Source organism: Mandrillus leucophaeus, unplaced genomic scaffold (assembly GCF_000951045.1).
Source record: "Mandrillus leucophaeus isolate KB7577 unplaced genomic scaffold, Mleu.le_1.0 Scaffold120, whole genome shotgun sequence".
In the NCBI taxonomy this organism is placed as follows: Eukaryota; Metazoa; Chordata; class Mammalia; order Primates; family Cercopithecidae; genus Mandrillus; species Mandrillus leucophaeus.
The window spans coordinates 45,502-67,198 of NW_012100321.1; the positions used below are offsets into that span (position 1 = coordinate 45,502).

General features: G+C 52.9%; 1 protein-coding gene across 5 annotated transcripts in view; it reads left to right on the top strand.

The window, feature by feature from the left end:
- Positions 1–815: 815 nt before the first annotated feature.
- The window catches only part of HIF3A (hypoxia inducible factor 3, alpha subunit), a 54,676-nt gene continuing 33,794 nt past the window's right edge, over positions 816–21,697 (top strand). Inside the window, exons 1-8 of one of the 5 annotated variants that reach the window (XM_011969424.1) lie at positions 816–866; positions 9,493–9,683; positions 10,812–10,957; positions 13,763–13,847; positions 14,188–14,300; positions 14,694–14,902; positions 17,947–18,053; positions 18,292–18,439. In XM_011969424.1, coding sequence (XP_011824814.1) covers positions 841–866; positions 9,493–9,683; positions 10,812–10,957; positions 13,763–13,847; positions 14,188–14,300; positions 14,694–14,902; positions 17,947–18,053; positions 18,292–18,439 — 1,025 coding nt within the window. In that variant the 5' untranslated portion in view covers positions 816–840. Of the gene's footprint in view, positions 867–2,130; positions 2,265–9,194; positions 9,284–9,443; positions 9,684–10,811; positions 10,958–13,762; positions 13,848–14,187; positions 14,301–14,693; positions 14,903–17,946; positions 18,054–18,291; positions 18,440–21,697 lie in introns of those variants that run through there. The other 4 variants (XM_011969432.1, XM_011969458.1, XM_011969448.1 and 1 more) reach the window with 4 other exon arrangements.

Sequence of the window (21,697 nt, forward strand, 5' to 3'; positions counted from 1 at the left end):
AGTTAAACAACAACAACAAAAAAAAACTATTTCTCGGCTCTTTTTAAAGTAGGTGTGATTGAATTAAAACATATTTACTTGACATAAGCTTAATTATTCATCAGTGGGGACCTGAAAAGGGAGTCAGAAAGGCCAAGAGGTTAGGGTGGAGTAGAGGGGGTGGGGGAAAGTAAGCTGGGGTGCAGAGGGTGCAGACTGGAGTAACGGGGGCGAGGTGGGGTATGGGACAGGGGCGGCAGGGAGGAGCTGGGGAGTGACAGGGAAGGGTAGGTGCCAGAGGGCCAGGGATTGTGTAACTGGGGTGGGGTTGGGAGTTGGAGGGTGGGGTGGGGAGGGGAAGTAGGGTACTCTGTGAATACCTTAGAAGAGATAGAGGAGGCTAGGGGGTTGAAAGGGGTGGAATTGGGAGGTCGGAAGGGCCCAACTGGGGTTAGGAAATGGAAAGGTGAGAGGAGGTGGGGGTTAGAGGCTGGGGACTGGGGTGCAGAGAGCAGAGTGAACTGGGTGAGTTCAGAAGAGTACTGGCGTTGGCACTTTAGAGGTTGGGCCAGAGAAGGCGCGGCCAGCCGACGGTGAGCGCTCCACTGCCTAGGAAGTCCGCGGCGAGAGGCGTGGTTGGGGGGTGTGTATTACACGGTATCACCCCCTTTGCCTTTCCAAGTCTTTTCCCCTGGTTCCGCCTCCTTTTCAGGAGTGACATACCCTTCGCCCAATCAGAGCTGCGGGCCTGGCGCGGCACAGCCAACCGCACGGCGTGGGGAGGAGCTGGGGAGGGGGCTCGCAAGGCCAGGGGAGGGGGCTAGGGGCCTCCGAGGGCTCCGGAGCGGCGACCTGCGAGCCATGGCGCTGGGGCTGCAGCGCGCAAGGTACTGAAGTTCGGGGGCAGGAGTTCTGGGAATTGGGGGGCTCTCCTCCTGGAGACCCCTGAGCTGGATTGTGGGGAGGCGGTTCGCGGGTGCGAAACAAGAACGCCCCGGGACGCGCAGATGGAGGCACATCCCCGCCGCACTCTCCACCCTTAGAGACTGCAGGGGTGGGGGATTCCCTATGTCTCTGGTTGCCCCGCCCCTCTGGCCAAGAGCGGCTTCGGGGTCCCCGATTTTTCGTTACCCAAGGCTCGCTTACCCTTCTGGTTGGGGGTGGAACTTGGGATTCCTGATAAATTAGGGGTGATTGCATTTGAGCAGTCCCCAGGCGGGAGGTATTCTCCCGCCACATATTGATCCCTCTGGCCTCTGAACTCCCCAAATTGAGGGTGTTCTTTTCCACCAGGTCCCTGGAATCCTAGGCGATATGGGATACCCCTAAATTGAGCCTTCCCACATATAGGGAGTCCCTTGGAATGGCATTCTTCTCCTGAGTTCAAGAGAGGAGAGATCTCCTCTGATAGTACCCTTCCTGACACAGTCTCTTAAATGTTGGGTTTCCCTAGAAATGGGCAGAGGGGAACCCCTTTCAGAAGCCGTCTGGGACCCTTCCTAAGAGACTTTTTGTATCCTTTCAAAAGCCAGAGTCACTCCCTTAAATAACAGGGAAACAAGCTGGACCCACGTCCCAAAGTCCAGCCCCTCATCTCACCCCTCCACCCCCATCCTGAGAGACAGGGGAGCCTCATTCAAGCTTTATTTTGGGGAGATTCCATGGCGGGGTGCTGTGAGCCTGCAGGCTGTGATGGGGGCGCCCCCTGCCGCAGTGCTCAGCTGGGGTCTTCCCGGGCAGAGGGTGGGTTTCTGGGTTCACCTCCCAGCAGGTGCAGCTCTGCTGGAACACAAGGAACCTGTGCCCTGGGGCCGCTGCCATGGGGTCTTATCTGGCCATGTTCTCATGGGACTCTGGAAAATGTTCTAGGTCCTCAGCTTTCCCTGTCCAATGTGAGGCACCCAGTAAGCCTCACCCCCTTCCCTCCTCCCTGGTTTCTCAGGCCTGATTGGATCCGTGCACACCCCATGTTTCTAACCCCCCCATCCTCTCCCCCCTCCCCCACTCTATTCCAGGCCCTGGCTCTGGGCCTACCAGGGAACTCCATCCCACCCTTTTTGGGCCAGCTGTCGTCCCGCCCTTCTCAGCGCCCCCTCCTGGCTGGGTGGGGGCCCCTCTTGGCTGAGCTGGGGTGCCCCCCTCCCCACCCAAGGCCGGCCCTTTCCTGTGGAGTCATCTCACCGCCGCGCGCCACCCACTCGTAACTCGCACCCGGGTCCTGGCTGCGCTGCGTCCCCTCCTGCATCCCCTGGATGGCCCTTCAGCCAAAGGGGGCCTGGGCGATGGTGAGTGGGCCCCCCAAACCCCCTTTCCCCCTTCCCTTCCTCTAGCTGGGGCTGGCTGCCATCCCACTGTGGGCAAGGATGCTCTTGGGAAGTCCCTGGTGGGTACGGCTTGCAGCCCAGAGTGTCTAGTGAGGTACAAGGTTCCTGGAGAAGATAGGATTTTGGGGACCGGCACCCCAGCAGATTACCATGTCCTTGGGAACAAGCAGAGTCAGGGGACAGAGAGACTCCCACAGACCCTCATGCCAAGTCCCTTTGCAAACCCAAACTCTGCGTCTGGTCTGTCAGGACAGCTCTGGGCAGTGCCAAGAGGCATCCTTGCCCAGCTACAACCTAAGCCGCCACCCACCAAATCCTCTGTGCTTTTCGTAAGACCCCCCAGTACCCAGCTGAGTGTCAGAAGAGAAAAGCCCAGAAGTAGCCCTGAATGTGGAGCAGGGACTCCCTGCTTTTATTACGCCTTCCCCACGGGTGGCAAGTTCTTCAGGGCAGGGAAGAGGTGAACTTCTCTCCTTCCTGGTTGGAGGGGGGCACTGGGCCCCAACCCCCATTCTCAGGCCTCACCCTGAGCCCTCCAGGCCCTGGCCCCACCCCCTGTTCTTGGCTGGAACACGGAGGAACGGTGGCAGGGTTCCAGCTGCACGTCCCAAGCTGGGCAGAGTGCCAGGGGGCTGGACCAGGGCTGGGCATGGGGCCAGCTGGGGCGATCTGGAGGCAGCAGGGGTGTGACGGGGGAAGGGACCGAGGCTGCTAGGCAAAAGAGGGGCAGGGCAGGGGCCCCTTGGGCGGTGGGCACACCTGCCAAGAGCACAGGCCCCAAAGTCAGGGTTCAAATCCCTTCTCACCCACTTCCTGGTGGTGTGGACTTGTGTCAGTGACTGCTGCTCTGAGCCTCAGTTTCAGGTCCTGGAAATACGGGGAGGCCGGGCACAGTGGCTCAGGCCTGTTATTCCAGCACTTTGGGAGGCTGAGGTGGGCAGATTGCTTGAGTTCGAGGCGGGCCTGGGCAATATGGCAAAATCTCATCTATACTAGAAATACGCAGATCAGCCAGGCATGGTGGTGAGTGTCTGTAGTCCCAGCTACTCAGGAGGCTGAGGTGGGAGAATGGCTTGAGCCTGAGAAGCAGAGGTTGTAGTGAGCCAAGATCAGGCCACTGCACTCCAGCCTGGACAATAGAGCGCGACCTTGTCTCAAAAAAAAAAAAAAAATCAAAGAAAACTGGGGATCACACTCCCTTTCCACCATCCCAGATCAAGATGAGGAGCCAGTAGTGAGGCAGCAGATGGTCGGGGGCAGAACACCCAATAGGTGTGCCACAAAGTGAGTTCAAGTCAGAGTAGACAGACCTGGTTTGAATCCTGGCTCTGCTACTAAAAGCCGTGTGGCTTCAGGCAAGTTTCATCACCTCTTTGGGCTTCCTTCCTCATCCGGAAAATGGGGAAAGTCATTGCAGGAACATGGTCAGATTCACTGAGAAGTGGTTGAACATAGTTCAGTGTCGATGGAGGGCGCTGGGTTACTTGGGCTGGGGATACCATTGCTCCGACTCTCGGTTTCTGCCTCTTTGAAGGAGAAATCACTTCTCCTGCTCAGTAGGGTTGTAGAAAGGACTTAATGGGGTCTCCAGCTCCGTGAGCGTTCAACACACCAATGCTATCATTATTACAGTATCACTGTTATTCAGTCCTCCTTTTAAGATGCTTGCGTAAAAACCATGTAGGTAATTGCATGCACATACCACACTATGGGGAGGGTAACCCACAGGTTACTCTAAAGCCCAAGAAGCTCCTAAGCCCATGCTTTCCACCTCTGACATGCACAGAGGGAGAATAATAAGTCTAACCTTGGCCGGGCGCGGTGGCTCACGCCTGTAATCCTAACATTTTGGGAGTCCTAGGCAGGCAGATCACCTGAGGTCAGGAGTTCAAACTGTGGGCAAGGATGCTCTTGGGAAGTCCCTGGTGGGTACGGCTTGCAGCCCAGAGTGTCTAGTGAGGTACAAGGTTCCTGGAGAAGATAGGATTTTGGGGACCGGCACCCCAGCAGATTACCATGTCCTTGGGAACAAGCAGAGTCAGGGGACAGAGAGACTCCCACAGACCCTCATGCCAAGTCCCTCTGCAAACCCAAACTCTGCGTCTGGTCTGTCAGGACAGCTCTGGGCAGTGCCAAGAGGCATCCTTGCCCAGCTACAACCTAAGCCGCCACCCACCAAATCCTCTGTGCTTTTCGTAAGACCCCCCAGTACCCAGCTGAGTGTCAGAAGAGAAAAGCCCAGAAGTAGCCCTGAATGTGGAGCAGGGACTCCCTGCTTTTATTACGCCTTCCCCACGGGTGGCAAGTTCTTCAGGGCAGGGAAGAGGTGAACTTCTCTCCTTCCTGGTTGGAGGGGGGCACTGGGCCCCAACCCCCATTCTCAGGCCTCACCCTGAGCCCTCCAGGCCCTGGCCCCACCCCCTGTTCTTGGCTGGAACACGGAGGAACGGTGGCAGGGTTCCAGCTGCACGTCCCAAGCTGGGCAGAGTGCCAGGGGGCTGGACCAGGGCTGGGCATGGGGCCAGCTGGGGCGATCTGGAGGCAGCAGGGGTGTGACGGGGGAAGGGACCGAGGCTGCTAGGCAAAAGAGGGGCAGGGCAGGGGCCCCTTGGGCGGTGGGCACACCTGCCAAGAGCACAGGCCCCAAAGTCAGGGTTCAAATCCCTTCTCACCCACTTCCTGGTGGTGTGGACTTGTGTCAGTGACTGCTGCTCTGAGCCTCAGTTTCAGGTCCTGGAAATACGGGGAGGCCGGGCACAGTGGCTCAGGCCTGTTATTCCAGCACTTTGGGAGGCTGAGGTGGGCAGATTGCTTGAGTTCGAGGCGGGCCTGGGCAATATGGCAAAATCTCATCTATACTAGAAATACGCAGATCAGCCAGGCATGGTGGTGAGTGTCTGTAGTCCCAGCTACTCAGGAGGCTGAGGTGGGAGAATGGCTTGAGCCTGAGAAGCAGAGGTTGTAGTGAGCCAAGATCAGGCCACTGCACTCCAGCCTGGACAATAGAGCGCGACCTTGTCTCAAAAAAAAAAAAAAAATCAAAGAAAACTGGGGATCACACTCCCTTTCCACCATCCCAGATCAAGATGAGGAGCCAGTAGTGAGGCAGCAGATGGTCGGGGGCAGAACACCCAATAGGTGTGCCACAAAGTGAGTTCAAGTCAGAGTAGACAGACCTGGTTTGAATCCTGGCTCTGCTACTAAAAGCCGTGTGGCTTCAGGCAAGTTTCATCACCTCTTTGGGCTTCCTTCCTCATCCGGAAAATGGGGAAAGTCATTGCAGGAACATGGTCAGATTCACTGAGAAGTGGTTGAACATAGTTCAGTGTCGATGGAGGGCGCTGGGTTACTTGGGCTGGGGATACCATTGCTCCGACTCTCGGTTTCTGCCTCTTTGAAGGAGAAATCACTTCTCCTGCTCAGTAGGGTTGTAGAAAGGACTTAATGGGGTCTCCAGCTCCGTGAGCGTTCAACACACCAATGCTATCATTATTACAGTATCACTGTTATTCAGTCCTCCTTTTAAGATGCTTGCGTAAAAACCATGTAGGTAATTGCATGCACATACCACACTATGGGGAGGGTAACCCACAGGTTACTCTAAAGCCCAAGAAGCTCCTAAGCCCATGCTTTCCACCTCTGACATGCACAGAGGGAGAATAATAAGTCTAACCTTGGCCGGGCGCGGTGGCTCACGCCTGTAATCCTAACATTTTGGGAGTCCTAGGCAGGCAGATCACCTGAGGTCAGGAGTTCAAAACCAGCCTGGCCAACATAGTGAAACCCTGTCTCTACTAAAAATACAAAAATTACCCAGGCGTGGTGGCAGGCGCCTGTAATCCCAGCTACTCAGGAAGCTGAGGCAGGAGAATCGCTTGAACTTGGGAGGCGGAGGTGACAGTGAGCCGAGATCAAGCCCCTGCACTCCAGCCTGGGCGACAGAGCACAATTACGTTCACACAGCTTATAAGTCGTCACACACCTTATAAATAGTGGAGCTTGTAAGTAGTGGAGTTTATAAGTAGTAGAGTCAGGATTGGAACCCTGAGCCAGAGGAACTAGCCTCCAGTCTGTGAAATGGGAAAGACCCACACTTCCCAGTAGAACATCCAGAGGGCAGGCTGGGAGTTGGAAGGAGGGTCCCTCCGCAGCCACCAGCTGGCTCCTTCTATGGAAGAAGCAGCCCAGCCACAGAGGATTACAGAGCCCAGCTGCCTAGGAGGTGGGGCGCTGGCCCCACCTCCCTGCCGGTTCCCACTCCCTGTTCCCTCTATCGGGCCCCCAGCACCGTGAGGCCCTCTCGCCCCCACCCTCTGGGCAGGAAGACAAACAGGGCTGGAACAGAACAGGACGGCATGTCCTCTCAGGCAGGCAGGACTGAGGCTCCTGCCCCCACCAGCCAGGAGGGAGGGGGCGGGGAGAGGGGCCGTATCTCCCCTGCTCCAACCCTCCATCCAGCCTGCCCTCTTGTGTGCCTCCCACCCTGCTGTACTGAGGATTTTATTTTCCTTCTGCCTCCAGACAGGAAAATATCCCCTCGCCCTGGGTGCTGGGGCTACAGGTCTCTTGCCCGAGGCTGGGGTTGATGCCACCCCAGAAGCCGCCTCTGCTCTTGAATTTAGGAAGGGACAGTGACCCCTCCTAGAGGTTCTGCTTCCCTCAGATGGGTCCCAAGGAGGGGATGAGAAAAAGCCTGAAACTCACTGCCCAGATTCAAATCCCAGCTCTGCCAGTTGTTGGCTTTGGGGCTTCTTGGGCAAGGACTTCACCTTTCAGTCTCAGTCTCCCCATTGTAAAGTGGAAGTTTAAAATGTCCCCCTCCGCTGGGCACGGTGGCTCACGCCTGTAATCCCAGCACTTTGGGAGGCTGAGGTGGGCAGATCACTTGAGGTCAGGAGTTCGAGACCAGCCTGGCCAACATGGTGAAACCCCGTCTCTACTAAAAATACAAAAATTAGCCGGGCGTGGTGGCAAAGGCCTGTAATCCCAGCTACTCGGGAGGCTGAGGGAGGATAATTGAACCCGGGAGGCAGAGGTTGCAGTGAGCCGAGATCGGGCCATTATACTCCAGCCTGGACGACAGAGGGAAGCTCCATCTCAAAAAAAAAAAATAAAATAAAATGCCTCCCTCCTAGGGGTCCCCTGAGGATTGGATGAATACATATAAAATACATAGTACAGTAGCAAGCACACAAATGCTTAGCAAATGACAGCTGCCTATTACTAATGGTAATATTTATCAATATTATAAATGTGGATGAGACTATATATATAATATACTACACTAGACTATATATACAATATACTAGATGTAATACATCATGTAATAATTTTTTATTTTTTCTATTTTTGCTAATTTGTTTTTTGTCTGTTTTGTTTTTTTCAGTTTCTGTTTTTGTTTGTGTTTTTGTTTTTTGTTTTTTGTTTTTGAGACGGAGTCTTGCTGTGTCATCCAGGCTGGAGTGCAGTGGCAAGATCTTGGCTCACTGCAACCTCCGCCTCCCAGGTTCAAGCGATTCTCCCGCCTCAGCCTTTCGAGTAGCTGGGACTACAAGGCACCCGCCACCATGCCCGGCTAATTTTTCGTATTTTTAGTAGAGACAGGGTTTCACTGGTTAGCCAGAATGGTCTCGATCTCCTGACCTCGTGATCCGCCGGCCTCGGCCTCCCAAAGTGCTGGGATTACAGGCGTGAGCCACCGCGCCCGGCCTGTTTTTTGTCTTTTTTTCAGAGACAGCTGTCGCCCAGGCTGGAGTGCAGGGGCACAAGCATAGCTCACTGTAACCTTGAACCTGGGTTCAAGTGATCCTCTGTCTCACCCTCCAAATTATAGCCGCTTCCGGCTGTAATTTTATATGAAAGTAAAGAAGCCGGGCATGGTGGCTCACACCTGTAATCCCAGAATTTGGGGAGGCCAAGGTGGGAGGATCACTTGAGTTCAGGAGTTCAAGACCAGCCTGGACAACAAAATGACACACTGTCACTACAAAAAATACAAAAATTAGCTGGGTGTGCTGGTGCACACCTGTGGTCCCAGCTACATAAGAGGCTGAGGCTGGAGGATGGCCTGAGCCTAAGATGTTGAGGCTGCAGTGAGCCATATTCATGCCATTGCACTCCAGCCTGGGCAACAGAGTGAGAGCCTGTCTCAAAAAAAAAGAAAGAGAAGAAAAGAAAAAAGAAAAGAAAGGAAAAGAAAAGAAAAAAAAAAAAAAACTTTAGGTTCAGACAGACCTGGAGTTTGATTTTGAAGACAGTGGCAGAAACAGGGAGAAGAGCTAAAATCCTGGACATAAACCCAGGCCCATAGAGAGAGAAAATTTGAGAGTTTAGGTAGACTATTGTTTAAAGGCAGGCTTCCCTATTTGTGGGCAGGCACTGCACCTGTCTGATCCTCCGTGTCCTCATCTGTTCAATGGGGCGTTATCAACTTCCTTCTGGGTTGACTGAGCATTAGACGGGTTAACCTAAGTTTCACGCTTGGCACCAGGAGTGACAAAATAGTAAAAGCTGGATAAGTGGCAGATATTTCTCATAAAACGACACTTATTCTTCCAACCCCACATGCAAAATGTAGGTATTTGAAGTGGATTACAGGGCAGGGTGAGTGGTAAACAGAACAGGTTGCTTTGCTGTGTCACCCTGGCGGGTCCCTGCCCCTCTTAGGGCCCCTGTTCGTGGTTCGTCGTTAGACTTTGAGATCTATGTTCCAAGATTCACAGGATGGCTCAGTTGAGGTGAAAGGGCAGAGGAGGAGATTCTGGGAAACTGTAGGGCAGGGGGCCTGGGAGGCTGTAGGCCTCTCCTTCGTGGGCCCTCCCTTCTCCCAGCCCCCTCCCAGCAGGGGCCCTCCCTGTCCCCTAGGCGTCCCTAGCCCGGGAAATAAACTGCAGATAAGTCAGGGAGGAGACAGAGCGGCTCTAGGCGCGCCACAGAGAGGAGCGAGGCGCAGGAGGCAGCATGGACTGGCAAGACCACAGGTAAATTCAGGGCCAGGAGGGCTCCACAGTGTAGCCGTCCCAGGCCCAGAAAGCGCCGCGAACTCGACAGGGCCACACATTGAGGCCTGCGCAGCTGCGGTCCAGCCCTCCACGAGCCCCGGCCCCAGGTGGCAGCTCCCCAGGTGCTCGTCCCGTCCTCCTCTTGTCTTTCCCGAGTCACCACCAGTGAACGCTGCCCATGCTCTCAGGTCGACCACCGAGCTGCGCAAGGAGAAGTCCCGGGATGCGGCTCGCAGCCGGCGCAGCCAGGAGACCGAGGTGCTGTACCAGCTGGCCCACACGCTGCCCTTCGCACGCGGCGTCAGCGCCCACCTGGACAAGGCTTCCATCATGCGCCTCACCATCAGCTACCTGCGCATGCACCGCCTCTGCGCCGCAGGTGAGCCCCGCCCGTGGGAATTCCCGTCTTGGCCAGGCCCCGCCCACATCCCATGGAGGCCCCTCCTCCGGGAAGCCGTATTCTGACAAAGCCCCGCCCCCTGGTGGACGTCTTCTTGGCGGAGCCCCACCCCCCTGGAATCCCACTTCCCAGGGGAGACCCCACCCCCTTTGAGTTACTGGCGTGCTGGGAGTCCCACCCCCTTAGAAGTCGATCACTTGTGAGGCCCCGCCCTCTGGAACGCGCCCTTTGGAAGCCCCGCCTCCTTAGGACTCGCGGAGAATCCCCTAACCCTTCAATCCTTAGGATTTCATCCTCTCGGGGACTCTCCCAGATGGATAGGCCCTGGTCTCATAATACATCCACTGGGAGGCCACGCCGCCCAACTTTTCATTGCTGAACCTGAGAGTCCCTTGTCCCTTCCCCACCCCTCTAGTTCTACATCACTTGTTCTTTTAGTAGGCATCTCCTTGAATTTCCACCCAGTTAGAATTGCACCGTGCAGTGAGCTTTGCCACGCACGCACACACACACATACACTCACACATAAACCCCATGGAATCCCAGGACCCTGAAAGCGGGGGAGGTAGTGTTATTCTCTGGGAGGCTCTGCCCATTTGACTTGCCCCATAGAATTTTACTTTTCTTGGAGGCTTTACCCCCTTAGAAGTCTGTCCTCTGGGAGCCCCTGCTTCTCTGGAGTTCTGTCCCTCTGGAACATCCTGCCCTCCATGAGTGTTGAACCCCTTCGAGGCTTCCCCATCAGCTCTGTATTACAATTCCCCCTAGGCCCTGGCCCCTTCATATTTTGACCCTGGGGAGTTCCATCCACTTAGAATTCTGTCCTCCTAGGAGGCCCACCCACATCCTTAGAATTCCGTTCCCTTGGGAGACTCCTACTTCCTTAGAATTCTGCCCCCCGGGAGGCCCTGCTTCTAATTCCAGCGCTTCTTAGTCCTGCTTTCTTCCTTGGGAATCCAGGTCACTAGGATGTACCCCCACTCCCTCGGGGGTGCATGTAAGTTTCTCTGAATGAGGCAAGGCAGAGGGAGGCTAGCCCAGGGTCAGTTCATAATTCAGTCCATAACTGACTAGAGATGCCCCCATCCCCCCTGCCCCGGGCACCAGGGGAGTGGAACCAGGTGGGAGCAGGGGGAGAACCACTGGATGCCTGCTACCTGAAGGCCCTGGAGGGCTTCGTCATGGTGCTCACCACCGAGGGAGACATGGCTTACCTGTCGGAGAATGTCAGCAAACACCTGGGCCTCAGTCAGGTGAGAGGAGCTCCTGGCTCTGTGCCTGGCCCTGTACTGGTGATGCTGGGGATACAGTGGTGACCAGGACAGCCATAGCCCTACCTTTATGGGACTCACAGTACAAAGGGGATATAGGTATGTCACTAGACAGGAAGACCCAGAATGGTCAGGTCTGGGATGGGACAGTCTAGGGGGCTGTGGGAGCACAGGGGTGGGGTGTACCTGACCCAGCCTGGGTGGGAATGGAGGGCTTCCTGGAGGAGAAGACGTCTGAGCTGAAATCTGAAGAACTTAGCTGGTCAAAGGGGTATGGAGAATGGATGGGATCAGTGAAGGTCAGGAATGTACATGGCAGAGGGAACAGAGGAGGCAAAGGCCAAGAGGTGAGAAAGAAACAGGATAATTTGGGGAAATAAAGAACTTGGCCATGTGCAGTGGCTCACACCTGTAATTCTAGCACTTTGAATGGCCAAGATGGGAGGATAGCTTAAGTTCAGGAGTTCAGTGTTTCACCTGGGCAACATGGCAAAACCCTGTCTCCACCAAAAATACAAAAATTTCGCCAGATGTGCTGGCACACGCCTGTGGTCCCAGCTACTTGGGAGGCTGGGGTGGGAGGATCATGTGAGCCTGGGAGGTGGAAGTTGCAGTAAGCCAAGATCGCACCAGTACACTACAGCCTGGGTGACAGAGCAAGATCCAGTCTCAAAAACAAACAAACAAACAAACAAACAAAAGTTTATCCTCCTAGGTGCAGAGTGCAATAGGAGAAGCTGAGAGACAAAAGGCTAGAGAGGTCATCAGGGTAGCCTGTGGCCAAATGTAAGGCCAACTTAGCTTTATCTCCAGGACCCTGGGGAGCTATAGAAGGAGTTTAAGCAGTGGAGAGGTTGTGCCAGAGAGGTAGAATCAGATTTACATTTTTGAAAGATCCTCTAGGTACAGCATGGAGGTAGATTTGGAGGGAGTGAGATCAGAGGTTGAGAGATCAGCAATGGGTAGATGCCAATCTCAGGTGGGAGAAGAGGAACAGTGGCAGGGGCCATGGGGATGGAAAGATAAAAACAAGAGACATTTAGAAAGTAAAATTTACTTTTTTAATTAACATGGAAGGCTTCATGCATTTGCGTATCATCCTTGCACAGAGGCCATGCTAATCTTCTCTGTGTTATTCCAATTTTTAGCATACGTGCTGCCTAAGCGAGCGTAGAAAGTAGAACTAACTTTAATTCATCCTTACAGCAAGGCCTACAAGACAGTTCCCATTCTTTTTTTTTTTAATCTCAAATAAATGGGCGCAATAGTTGGTGTCTGTTCCTTTTCTCTGCCTGGTTACCCCACTCCTGGTACCAATTTCTCTGTCAGTGTGAGTGAGCTTTTTGGACCCAGAAAGATGAATGTCCTGAGGTCCCAAAGCTAGGAAGTGGCACAGCCAGGATTCGACTCCAGCTACAAGCGATGTTGTCAGAGGAGCGAGATCTCCCTCTTTCCCTATTCACCAGCACCAGCACCATTCACATGGTGAGCCAATAGGGTCCACCTTCATCTGTGTCCCCTCCCAGCACCAGGCTCATTTCCTAAACTGAAATGAAGAGTTGGGTTTTTGGCCTGCCAGACAAGTGTGATTTGAATGGAGTCTCATCTCAGGGCCTTGTGCTTACTGTTCCCTCTTTCTGGAATACTCTTACTGCAGGGGGCCACAAGGCCACCTCACTTGCTTTGTTCAGCAGTCTTTTTAAATGTCACCTCTTCAAGGAAACTGTCTAGACCACTGTCTCTAAAGCAGCCTCCCATCATTGCATCACCTTGTCCTTCTTTTGTTTTCTTCATGTTACTTGTTATATTGTTATTATCTGTTCTTTCATTCACTGTCTGTCTCACCCCACTGGCCAGTAAGCTCTTCAAGGCAGGGATTTGTGTGTGTGGTCACTGTGTCCATACCATTTAGAAGAGCCAGGTGCGGTAGCTCCCACGTATAATTCCAGTACTTTGGGAGGCCAAGGTGGGAGGATTGCTTGAGCTCGGGAGTTTGAGACCAGCCTGGGCAACATGGTGAGACCCCCATCTCTACAAAAAAATTTTTTTTAAATTAGCCGAAAGCTGGATGTGGTGGCTCACGCCTATAATCCCAGCACTTTGGGAGGCCAAGGCAGGCAGATCACTTGAGTCAGGAGTTCGAGACCAGCCTGGCCAACATGACGAAACCCCATCTCTACTAAAAATACAAAAAGTAGCCGGGTGTGGTGGCACATGCCTGTAGTCCCAGCTACTCAGGAGGCTGAGGTGGGAGAATCGCTTGAACCAAGGAGGCGGAGGTTGCAGTAAGCCGAGATTGCACCATTGCACTCCAGCCTGGGCAATAGAGCGAGACTCCATTTCAAAAAATACATATATATATCCAGGTGTGGCGGCACGTGACTGTAGTCCCAGCTACTGAGGAGGCTGAGGTGGGAGGATCGGATTGCTTGAGCCCAGGTTGAGGCTGCAGGAAGTTATGATTGTGCCACTGCACTACTGCACTCCAGCCTGGGCAACAGAGCAAGACCCGTCTCAAAAAATAGATAGATAGATGGTAGATAGATAGATAGATAGATAGATAGATAGATAGATAGATAGATAGATAGATAAGGGCCTGGCACTTGGTACGTGCTGAATAAATGCTTGCTGAGTGGATGGATGGATGGATGGACAAATGGATGGACACATGAATGGGGAGACTGGTGAAATCATCCAGGCTCACGAACTGGAGCAGGGGAATGAGGATGGGATGGAGGAGATGGGTGAGAGACCCTGGTAGACCCCCACCCCTCTCATCCCTGGCAGCTGGAGCTCATCGGACACAGCATCTTTGATTTCATCCACCCCTGTGACCAAGAGGAGCTTCAGGACGCCCTGACCCCCCAACAGAGTGAGTTCCCCAGAAGCCTCTGTCCTCACCATACAGAGGAGGAAGCTGAGGCTCCACCCCTCCCTCAGCATATCCCCTCCTCCTCTGGAACACCAGACAAAGACAAGTAGGAAGAGGAGAGATGGCCCTGCCCTGGGGAGTCTGACAGGACACAGTCCTGCCCTGGGGGGTCTGAGGGGACACATACTACCCCTGGGGAATCCTCTCTGGTTCCAGAGAGGGTCTGAACCCTCTCTGGAAGGTTCAGACCTTCCAGAGGCCTGAGCAGCCAGGGTGCCGGAGGGCACTGGGCCTGTGTGCTGCTGCCTGTGACCTCCCCCCTGCCCCTGGGCCTCCCCAGCCCTGTCCAGGAGGAAGGTGGAGGCCCCCACAGAGCGGTGCTTCTCCTTGCGCATGAAGAGTACGCTCACCAGCCGCGGGCGCACCCTCAACCTCAAGGCGGCCACCTGGAAGGTGCGCGGGGCCGGGCCAGAAGAGGGCGTGGATGCTGGGGCTGCCAGGGCTGCTGGGGCTGGGTGTGAGCCCCGAAAGATCTCGAAGGGTGCTGGAGTCCAGGCATCTCCTGGCCTGGGGACTGTGCGGGGCTCACTCAGGTCAGGTCTAGTGGGTCCTCAGTGCATCGAGGAGCATGGGTGTCTGTGAGTTGGGACCTGGGGCTCCTGTAAACTCTCTTAGGAGGGGTTCCTATGGGCCTGGGGCTGGGGATCCTCAGCCCCTTTGAACCTGGAGTCTTCATGGGGTTGGAATCTTAGCTCCCTGATGGGCCCACAGGATGCATCTTTCACCCTCATGGGTGGTCTCAGGCCCGGAGGCACCACTGCCTTTTCCCCGCTTCTCGGCCCCCAGGTGCTGCATTGCTCTGGACATATGAGGGCCTACAAGCCCCCTGCACAGACTTCTCCAGCTGGGAGCCCCGACTCAGAGCCGCCACTGCAGTGCCTGGTGCTCATCTGCGAAGCCATCCCCCACCCAGGCAGCCTGGAGCCCCCGCTGGGCCGGGGGGCCTTCCTCAGCCGCCACAGCCTGGACATGAAGTTCACCTACTGTGATGACAGGTGGGCAGGGGCCCACTTCCCTCTGCCCAGGTTCAAGTGTGCTGTCCTCCCCACCTCCACACCCCCACATTTCTCTCACTCCTCTGTCTCTCTCACTTCATCCATCTTTCTCTCTGTGTGTGCCTGCCTGTCTCTGAATTTTCTGTGTGTCTTTTATATCTTTTCTTTTTTCGTAAAAATGCTGTCTTGCCATTTGCCCAGACTGCTCTCAAACTCCTGGGCTCAAGCCATCCTCCCGCCTCGGCCTCCCAAAGTGTTGGGATTACAGGCGTGAGCCACCGCACCCAGCCTCCTTTTATCTTTCGTTCTCTCTCTGTCTCTGAGTCTTTCTCTTAGGGTCTATCTCTCTTTGTCCCTTTTCTTAAATGAGTCAATTTGTGTCAAGCAGTTAGTATGGTGCCAGCACACAGGAAGCACTCGATAAATTGTCATTAAGCCAGGCCCAGTGGCTCACACCTGCAATACCAGCACTTAGGGAGGCCAATATGGGAGAATTGCTTGAGACCAGGAGTTCAAGACCACCTTGGACAATATACGGAGACCCCGTCTCTACAAAAAAATTAGCCAGGCGGGGCTGGGCACGGTGGCTCCTGCCTATAATCCCAGCACTTTGGGAGGCCAAGGCGGGTGGATCACCTGAGGTCAGGAGTTCAAGACCAGCCTGGCCAACATGATGAAACCCCGTCTCTACTAAAAATACAAAAATTAGCTGGGCGTGGTGGTGCATGCCTGTAATCCCAGCTACTCGGGAGACTGAGACAGGAGAATCGCTTGAGCCGGGGAGGCAGAGGTTACAGTGAGCTGAGATTGCTCCTTTGCACTCCAGCCTGAGTGACAGAACAAGACTCCGTCTCAAAAAAAAAAAAAAAAAAAAAAATTAGCTAGGTGGGTGGCACATGCCTTTGGTCCCAGCCACACAGGAGGCTGAGGTGGGAAGAATACTTGAGCCCAGGAGGTTGAGGCTGCAGTTAACCATGATTGCACCATTGCACTCCAGCCTGGGCAACAGAATGGGACGCTGTCTCTAAAAAAATAATAATGATAAATAAAATAAACTGTTATTTGTTCGCCCTCTATCCTTCCTTTCATCTCTTTTTCTCTTCAACTCTCTTCCTTCTGTCCTTCTCTTCCTTCTTCTGTCTTATCCCTCGCCCTGGTGTCGTGTGTAGGAACGGTGACTCTGGATTCAGCCTGGTTGGGTGCTGGTCTTGGCTGCATATCCTTAGCCAAATGACTTCACCTCTCTGTGCCGCAATTTCCTCACCTCTCCTGTGGAATCATAATAGAACCTGCCTTGTACGGTCATTCTGAGCAGCTCAGTGAGTTTCCCAGTGCAAAGCACAAGTGTCTAATTTTTAAATCATTATTGTCATCATTACTTTGTTGTTGTTCTTGCTCTGTCGCCCAGGCTGGAGTGCAGTGGCAGGATCTTGGCTCACTGCAACGTCCACCTCCCGGGTTCAAGTGATTCTCCTCCCTCAGCCTCCTGAGTATCTGGGATCACAGGCGCCTACCACAATGCCTGGCTACTTTTTGTATTTTTAGTAGAGGTGAGGTTTTACGATTTTGGCCAGGCTGGTCTTGAACTCCTGACCTCAGGTGATCCGCCCACCTCGGCCTCCCAAAGTGCTGGGATTACAGGCGTGAGCCCCTGCACCTGGCCTATCATCCTCATTACTCTTTATTTATTTTCATTCTTCTCTCTCTTTTTGTGTTCTTTTCTTCCCCTCTCTTCCTCTGCTATGTCATGCATGTTGTCTCTTTTTCTCTCTTTTCTTAGCTCTTCTTCCCATCTCCATGTATTAGTTTCCTATTGCTGCTGTAATATATTACCACAAACTCAGTGGCTCCAAACAATACAAACTCACTGTCTCACCATTCTGGAGGTCAGAAATTTGAAATTAGGCCAGGTATGGTGGCTCACACCTGTAATCTCAGCACTTTGGGAGATCAAGGCGGGAGGATGACTTGAGGCCAGGAGTTCCAGATCAGCCTGGACAGCATAGTGAGACCCCATCTTAAAGAAAGAAAAATAAATTAGGAATGAGTCTTACAGGCAAAATTAAGGCTGTGTTCCTTCTGGAGGCTCCAGGAAAGAATCTGTTTCCATGCCTTTTCCAGCTCCTAGAGCAGGGCCCACCTGCATCCATCTCCCCATCTCAAGACTAAGGCAGGCCAGGCGAGGCGGCTGACACCTGTAATCTCATCTCTTTGGGAGGCTAAGGCAGGAAGATTGAGGCCGGGGGTTCAAGACCAGACTAGGCAACATAATGAGACCCCATTTCTACCAAAAAAAAAAAAAAAGTAAAAAGTAGCCAGACAGGGTACACACCTGTAGTCCCAGCTACTCAGGAGGCTGAGTCAGGGGGATTGCTTGAGCCTGGAAGGTCAAGTCTGTGGTGAGCCATGATTGCACCACTGCACTCTAGCCTGGGTGACAGAGCGAGAGCCTGCCTCAGAAAACAAGCAACAGCCGGGTGCAGTGGCTCACGCCTGTAATCCCAGCACTTTGGGAGGCGGAGGCAGGTGGATCATGAGGTCAGGAGATCGAGACCATCCCGGCTAACATGGTGAAACCCCATCTCTACTAAAAAAATACAAAAAACATTAGCCCGGCGTGGTGGCGGGTGCCTGTAGTCCCCTACTAGCTACTAGGGTGGCTGAGGCAGGAGAAAGATGTGAACCCAGGAGGCGGAGCCTGCAGTGAGCCGAGATCATGCCACTGCACTCCAGCCTGGGTGACAGGGCGAGACTCCGACCAAAAAAAAAACTTCCAATGTCATCATATCTGCAAAGTCCCTTTTGCCATGTAAGATACCATATCTACAGATTCTCGGAATTAGGATGTAGACATCTTTGGGGGTCATTATTCAACCTACCGCACTCCTCTTACTCTGTTTCTTACTCTTTTTCTCTGGGTTACGATCCTGTCTCTTGACATCTTACTGGCTTTGTTCCCGTGTCCTCTGCTGCCACTTCCCTCTACCTACCCTCCCTCTCAGCCAGTAGCATCCTGACCAGACCCCACTCTGCCCCACCCCCAGGATCGCAGAAGTGGCCGGCTACAGTCCCGATGACCTGATCGGCTGTTCCGCCTACGAGTACATCCACGCGCTGGACTCCGATGCGGTCAGCAAGAGCATCCACACCTGTATGTATCCCATTTCCCCAGGCGTGGAGCCAGCTGCCGCATGGCCCCCAGCCAGCACCAGAACCCCCCAGCTCTCCACACCCCAGGATGCACTCCCTCCCTACCTCAACACCAGCTCCCTGCTCCCCAAGCCCCAGGGAACCGTCTCCTTCCTTACCCCCTCATACCCAGCCCCCAGATCTTTCTCTCCTCAGTTGCCCCCTTGGTGGCTCTGACCCCTCCCGATCCCCCTCCTCAGTGCTGAGCAAGGGCCAGGCAGTAACAGGGCAGTATCGCTTCCTGGCCCGGAACGGTGGCTACCTGTGGACCCAGACCCAGGCCACAGTGGTGTCAGGGGGACGGGGCCCCCAGTCGGAGAGTATCGTCTGTGTCCATTTTTTAATCAGGTAAGCAGGAGGAGGGGTTGGAGTGGCTGTGTGTGGGGCCTGATCGGCACACACCTGTGTGGACAGGTGTATGTGTGTGTGTGTGCATATGAGCATGCACGTGTATCATGCATAAGTGTATGTGAGGGAGTGCGCACATGTACACATATGAGGAATGTGTGTCACCATGTAAATGCCGGTGTGTATGTCTGCATGGACACAGGTATGTGTATGGGTGTGTACTGTTAATTTTTATTACTTTATTTATTTATTTATTTATTGCATGAACCTCTGCTTAAGTGAACTGGTAATGTAAATTAAAAAGGGCTCTTTGTTTGGCCTGGCATGGTGGCTCATGCCTGTAATCCTAGCACTTTGGGAGGCTGAGGCAGGCGAATTGCCTGAGCTCAGGAGTTCGAGACCAGCCTGGGCAACATGATGAAATACTGTCTCTACCAGTAATACCAAAAATTAGCCGGGTGTGGTGACACATGCCTGTAATCCCAACTACTCGGGAGGCTGAGGCACGAGAATCGTTTGAACCCAGGAAGTGGAGGTTGCAGTGAGCCGAGATTAGATTGTGTCAGTGCACTCTGACCTCGGCAACAGAGTTAGACTCTGTCTCAAACAAACAAACAAACAGAAGGACTCTCTATTCAAGTTAAAATAAGAAATGTAACAGAATCATGGGGTCTTTTTTGCTTTTTAAAATTTGATGTGTGGCTCACTCCTGTAATCCCAGAACTTTGGGAGGCCAAGGGAGGAGGATTGCTAGAGCCTCGGGGTTCAAGACCAGCCTGGGCAAAGTGGTTAGGACCCATTCTCAAAAAAACCCAAAAAACCTGAAAACAAACCAAAAAAAAACCACACACACACAAGAAGATATATATGTGGTTTGCATATGGTAAATTCCCTTTATGGTACACAGTTCTATGAATTTTTGACACATGCATGCAATTGTGTAACCACTATCACAATCCAGCTTTGACCAATTAGTGTGATTGTAATAGTGGTTACACAATTACCACAATTTTTTTTTTTTGAGACAGAGTTTTACTCTTGTCACTCAGGCTGGAGAGCACTGGCACGATCTTGGCTCAGTTCAACCTCTGCCTCCCGGGTTCAAGCCATTCTCCTGCTTCAGCCTCCCAAGTAGCTGGAATTACAGGCATGCAACAACACGCCCAGCTAGTTTTTATATTTTTAATAGAGAAGGAGTTTCACCAGGTTGGTCAGGCTGGTCTCGAACTCCTGACCTCAGGTGATCCACTCGCCTCAGCCTCCCAAAGTGCTGGGATTATAGGCATGAGCCACCACATCTGGCCATTACCATGATTTTTTACACAAAAATATTCTCTTGTAGTAAACCCTTCCCACACTCCCATGTCCCTGGCAACCACTGTCCTCAGAACCCAGAGTTTTGCTTTTTTCAGAGGGTCACATACAAGGAATGGTACAGTATGTAGCCGTTTGGGCCTGGCTTATACTTAGCATGATATATTTAAAATTCCTCCCTGTTGTGGTTTTTCTTTCTTGTTTTGTTTTGTTTTTTTGAGACAGAGTCTCATTGTGTTGCCCAGGAGTGCACTGGTGCAATCTTGGCTCACTGCAGCCTCTGCCTCCTAGGTTCGAGTGATTCTCCTGCCTCAGCCTCCCGAGTAGCTGGGATTACAGGCATGCACCAACATGCCTAGCTAATTTTTATATTTTTAATAGAGAAGGAGTTTCACCAGGTTGGCCAGGCTGGTCTCAAACTCCTGACCTCAGGTGATCCACTCGCCTCAGCCTCCCAAGGTGCTGGGATTACAGACGTGAACCACCGCGCCTGGCCCATGTTGTGGTTTATATCAGTAGCTCCTTTGTAAATAGTGAATAGTATTCCATGGTATGAATGGAGCACAGTTTTTTTATCCTTTCACCAGTTGGAAGAAGTTGGGCTGTTTCCAAGTTTGGGTGATTACAAAAAACCAGCTACTGTAAACATTCTCATACAAGATTTTATGAGATCACATGTTTTCATTTCTCTTGGGTAAACAGCTAGGATTGGAATGGATGGGTTATATAGTAAGTGTGTATTTAATTTAGGAAACTGCCATAACTGGCTGCAGTGGCTCACTCCTGTAATCCCAGCACTTTGGGAGGCTGAGGAGGGTGGATCAGTTGAGGCCATGAGTTTGAGACCAGCCTGGCCAACATGGCAAAACACCGTCTCCATTAAAAATACAAAAATTAGCCAGGTGTGGTGGCATATGCTTGTAACCCCAGTTGCTTGGGAGGCCAAGACACGAGAATCACTTTAACCCGGGAGGCGGAAGTTGCAGTGAGCTGAGGTCAGACCACTGCACTCTAGCCTGGGTGACAGAGTGAGATTCTGTCTCAAAAAATAAAAGAAAGAAAGAAACAGTCAGGGAAGAGTGTAATGGCTCGTGCCTATAATCCCAGCACTTTGGGAGGCCAAGGTGGGTGGATCACCTGAGATCAGGAGTTCAGGACCAGCCTGGTCAACATGGTGAAAACCCATCTCTACTAAAAATACAAAAATTAGCTGGGCGTGGTGGTACAAGCCTGTAGTGCCAACTACTCAGGAGGCCGAGGCAGGAGAATCACTTGAACCTGGGAGGCGGAGGTTGCAGTGAGCCGAGATCACGCCACTGTACTCCAGCCTGGGCGACAGAGGGAGACTCCATTTCCAAAAAAAGAAAAAGAAGAAACAGCCAAACTGTTTTCCAAAGTGACTGTATCATTTTGCATTCCCATCAGCAATGTATGAGGGTTCCAGTTGCTCCACATCTGTGCCAGCATTTCATATCGTCTGGGTGTTTGGGTTTGGTGTTACTTTTAGTCATTCTAATAGATGTGTCGTGGGAAAATCACGATGGGGCTTTTTTTCTCCATCATGTGTCATAGAAGCTTTTCACCATTTAGGAATGCAGAGGTATCCATGACAACATTGTGAGGCAGAGTTAAAATTACAGCTTTTCGGTCAGGCGCAGTGAGTGGCTCACGCCTATAATCCCAGCACTTTGGGAGGCTGAGGTGGGCAGATGACTTGAGGTCGGGAGTTCAAGACCAGCCTGACCAACATGGCAAAACCCCATCTCTACTAAAAATACAAAAATTACACAGGTGTGATGGTGCATGCCTGTAATCTGAGCCACTTGGGAGGCCGAGGCAGGAGAATCACTTGAACCCGGGAGGCGGAGGTTGCAATGAGCGGAGATGAGACCACCGCACCCCAGTCTGGGCAACAGAGCGAGACTCCATCTCAAAAAAAAAAAA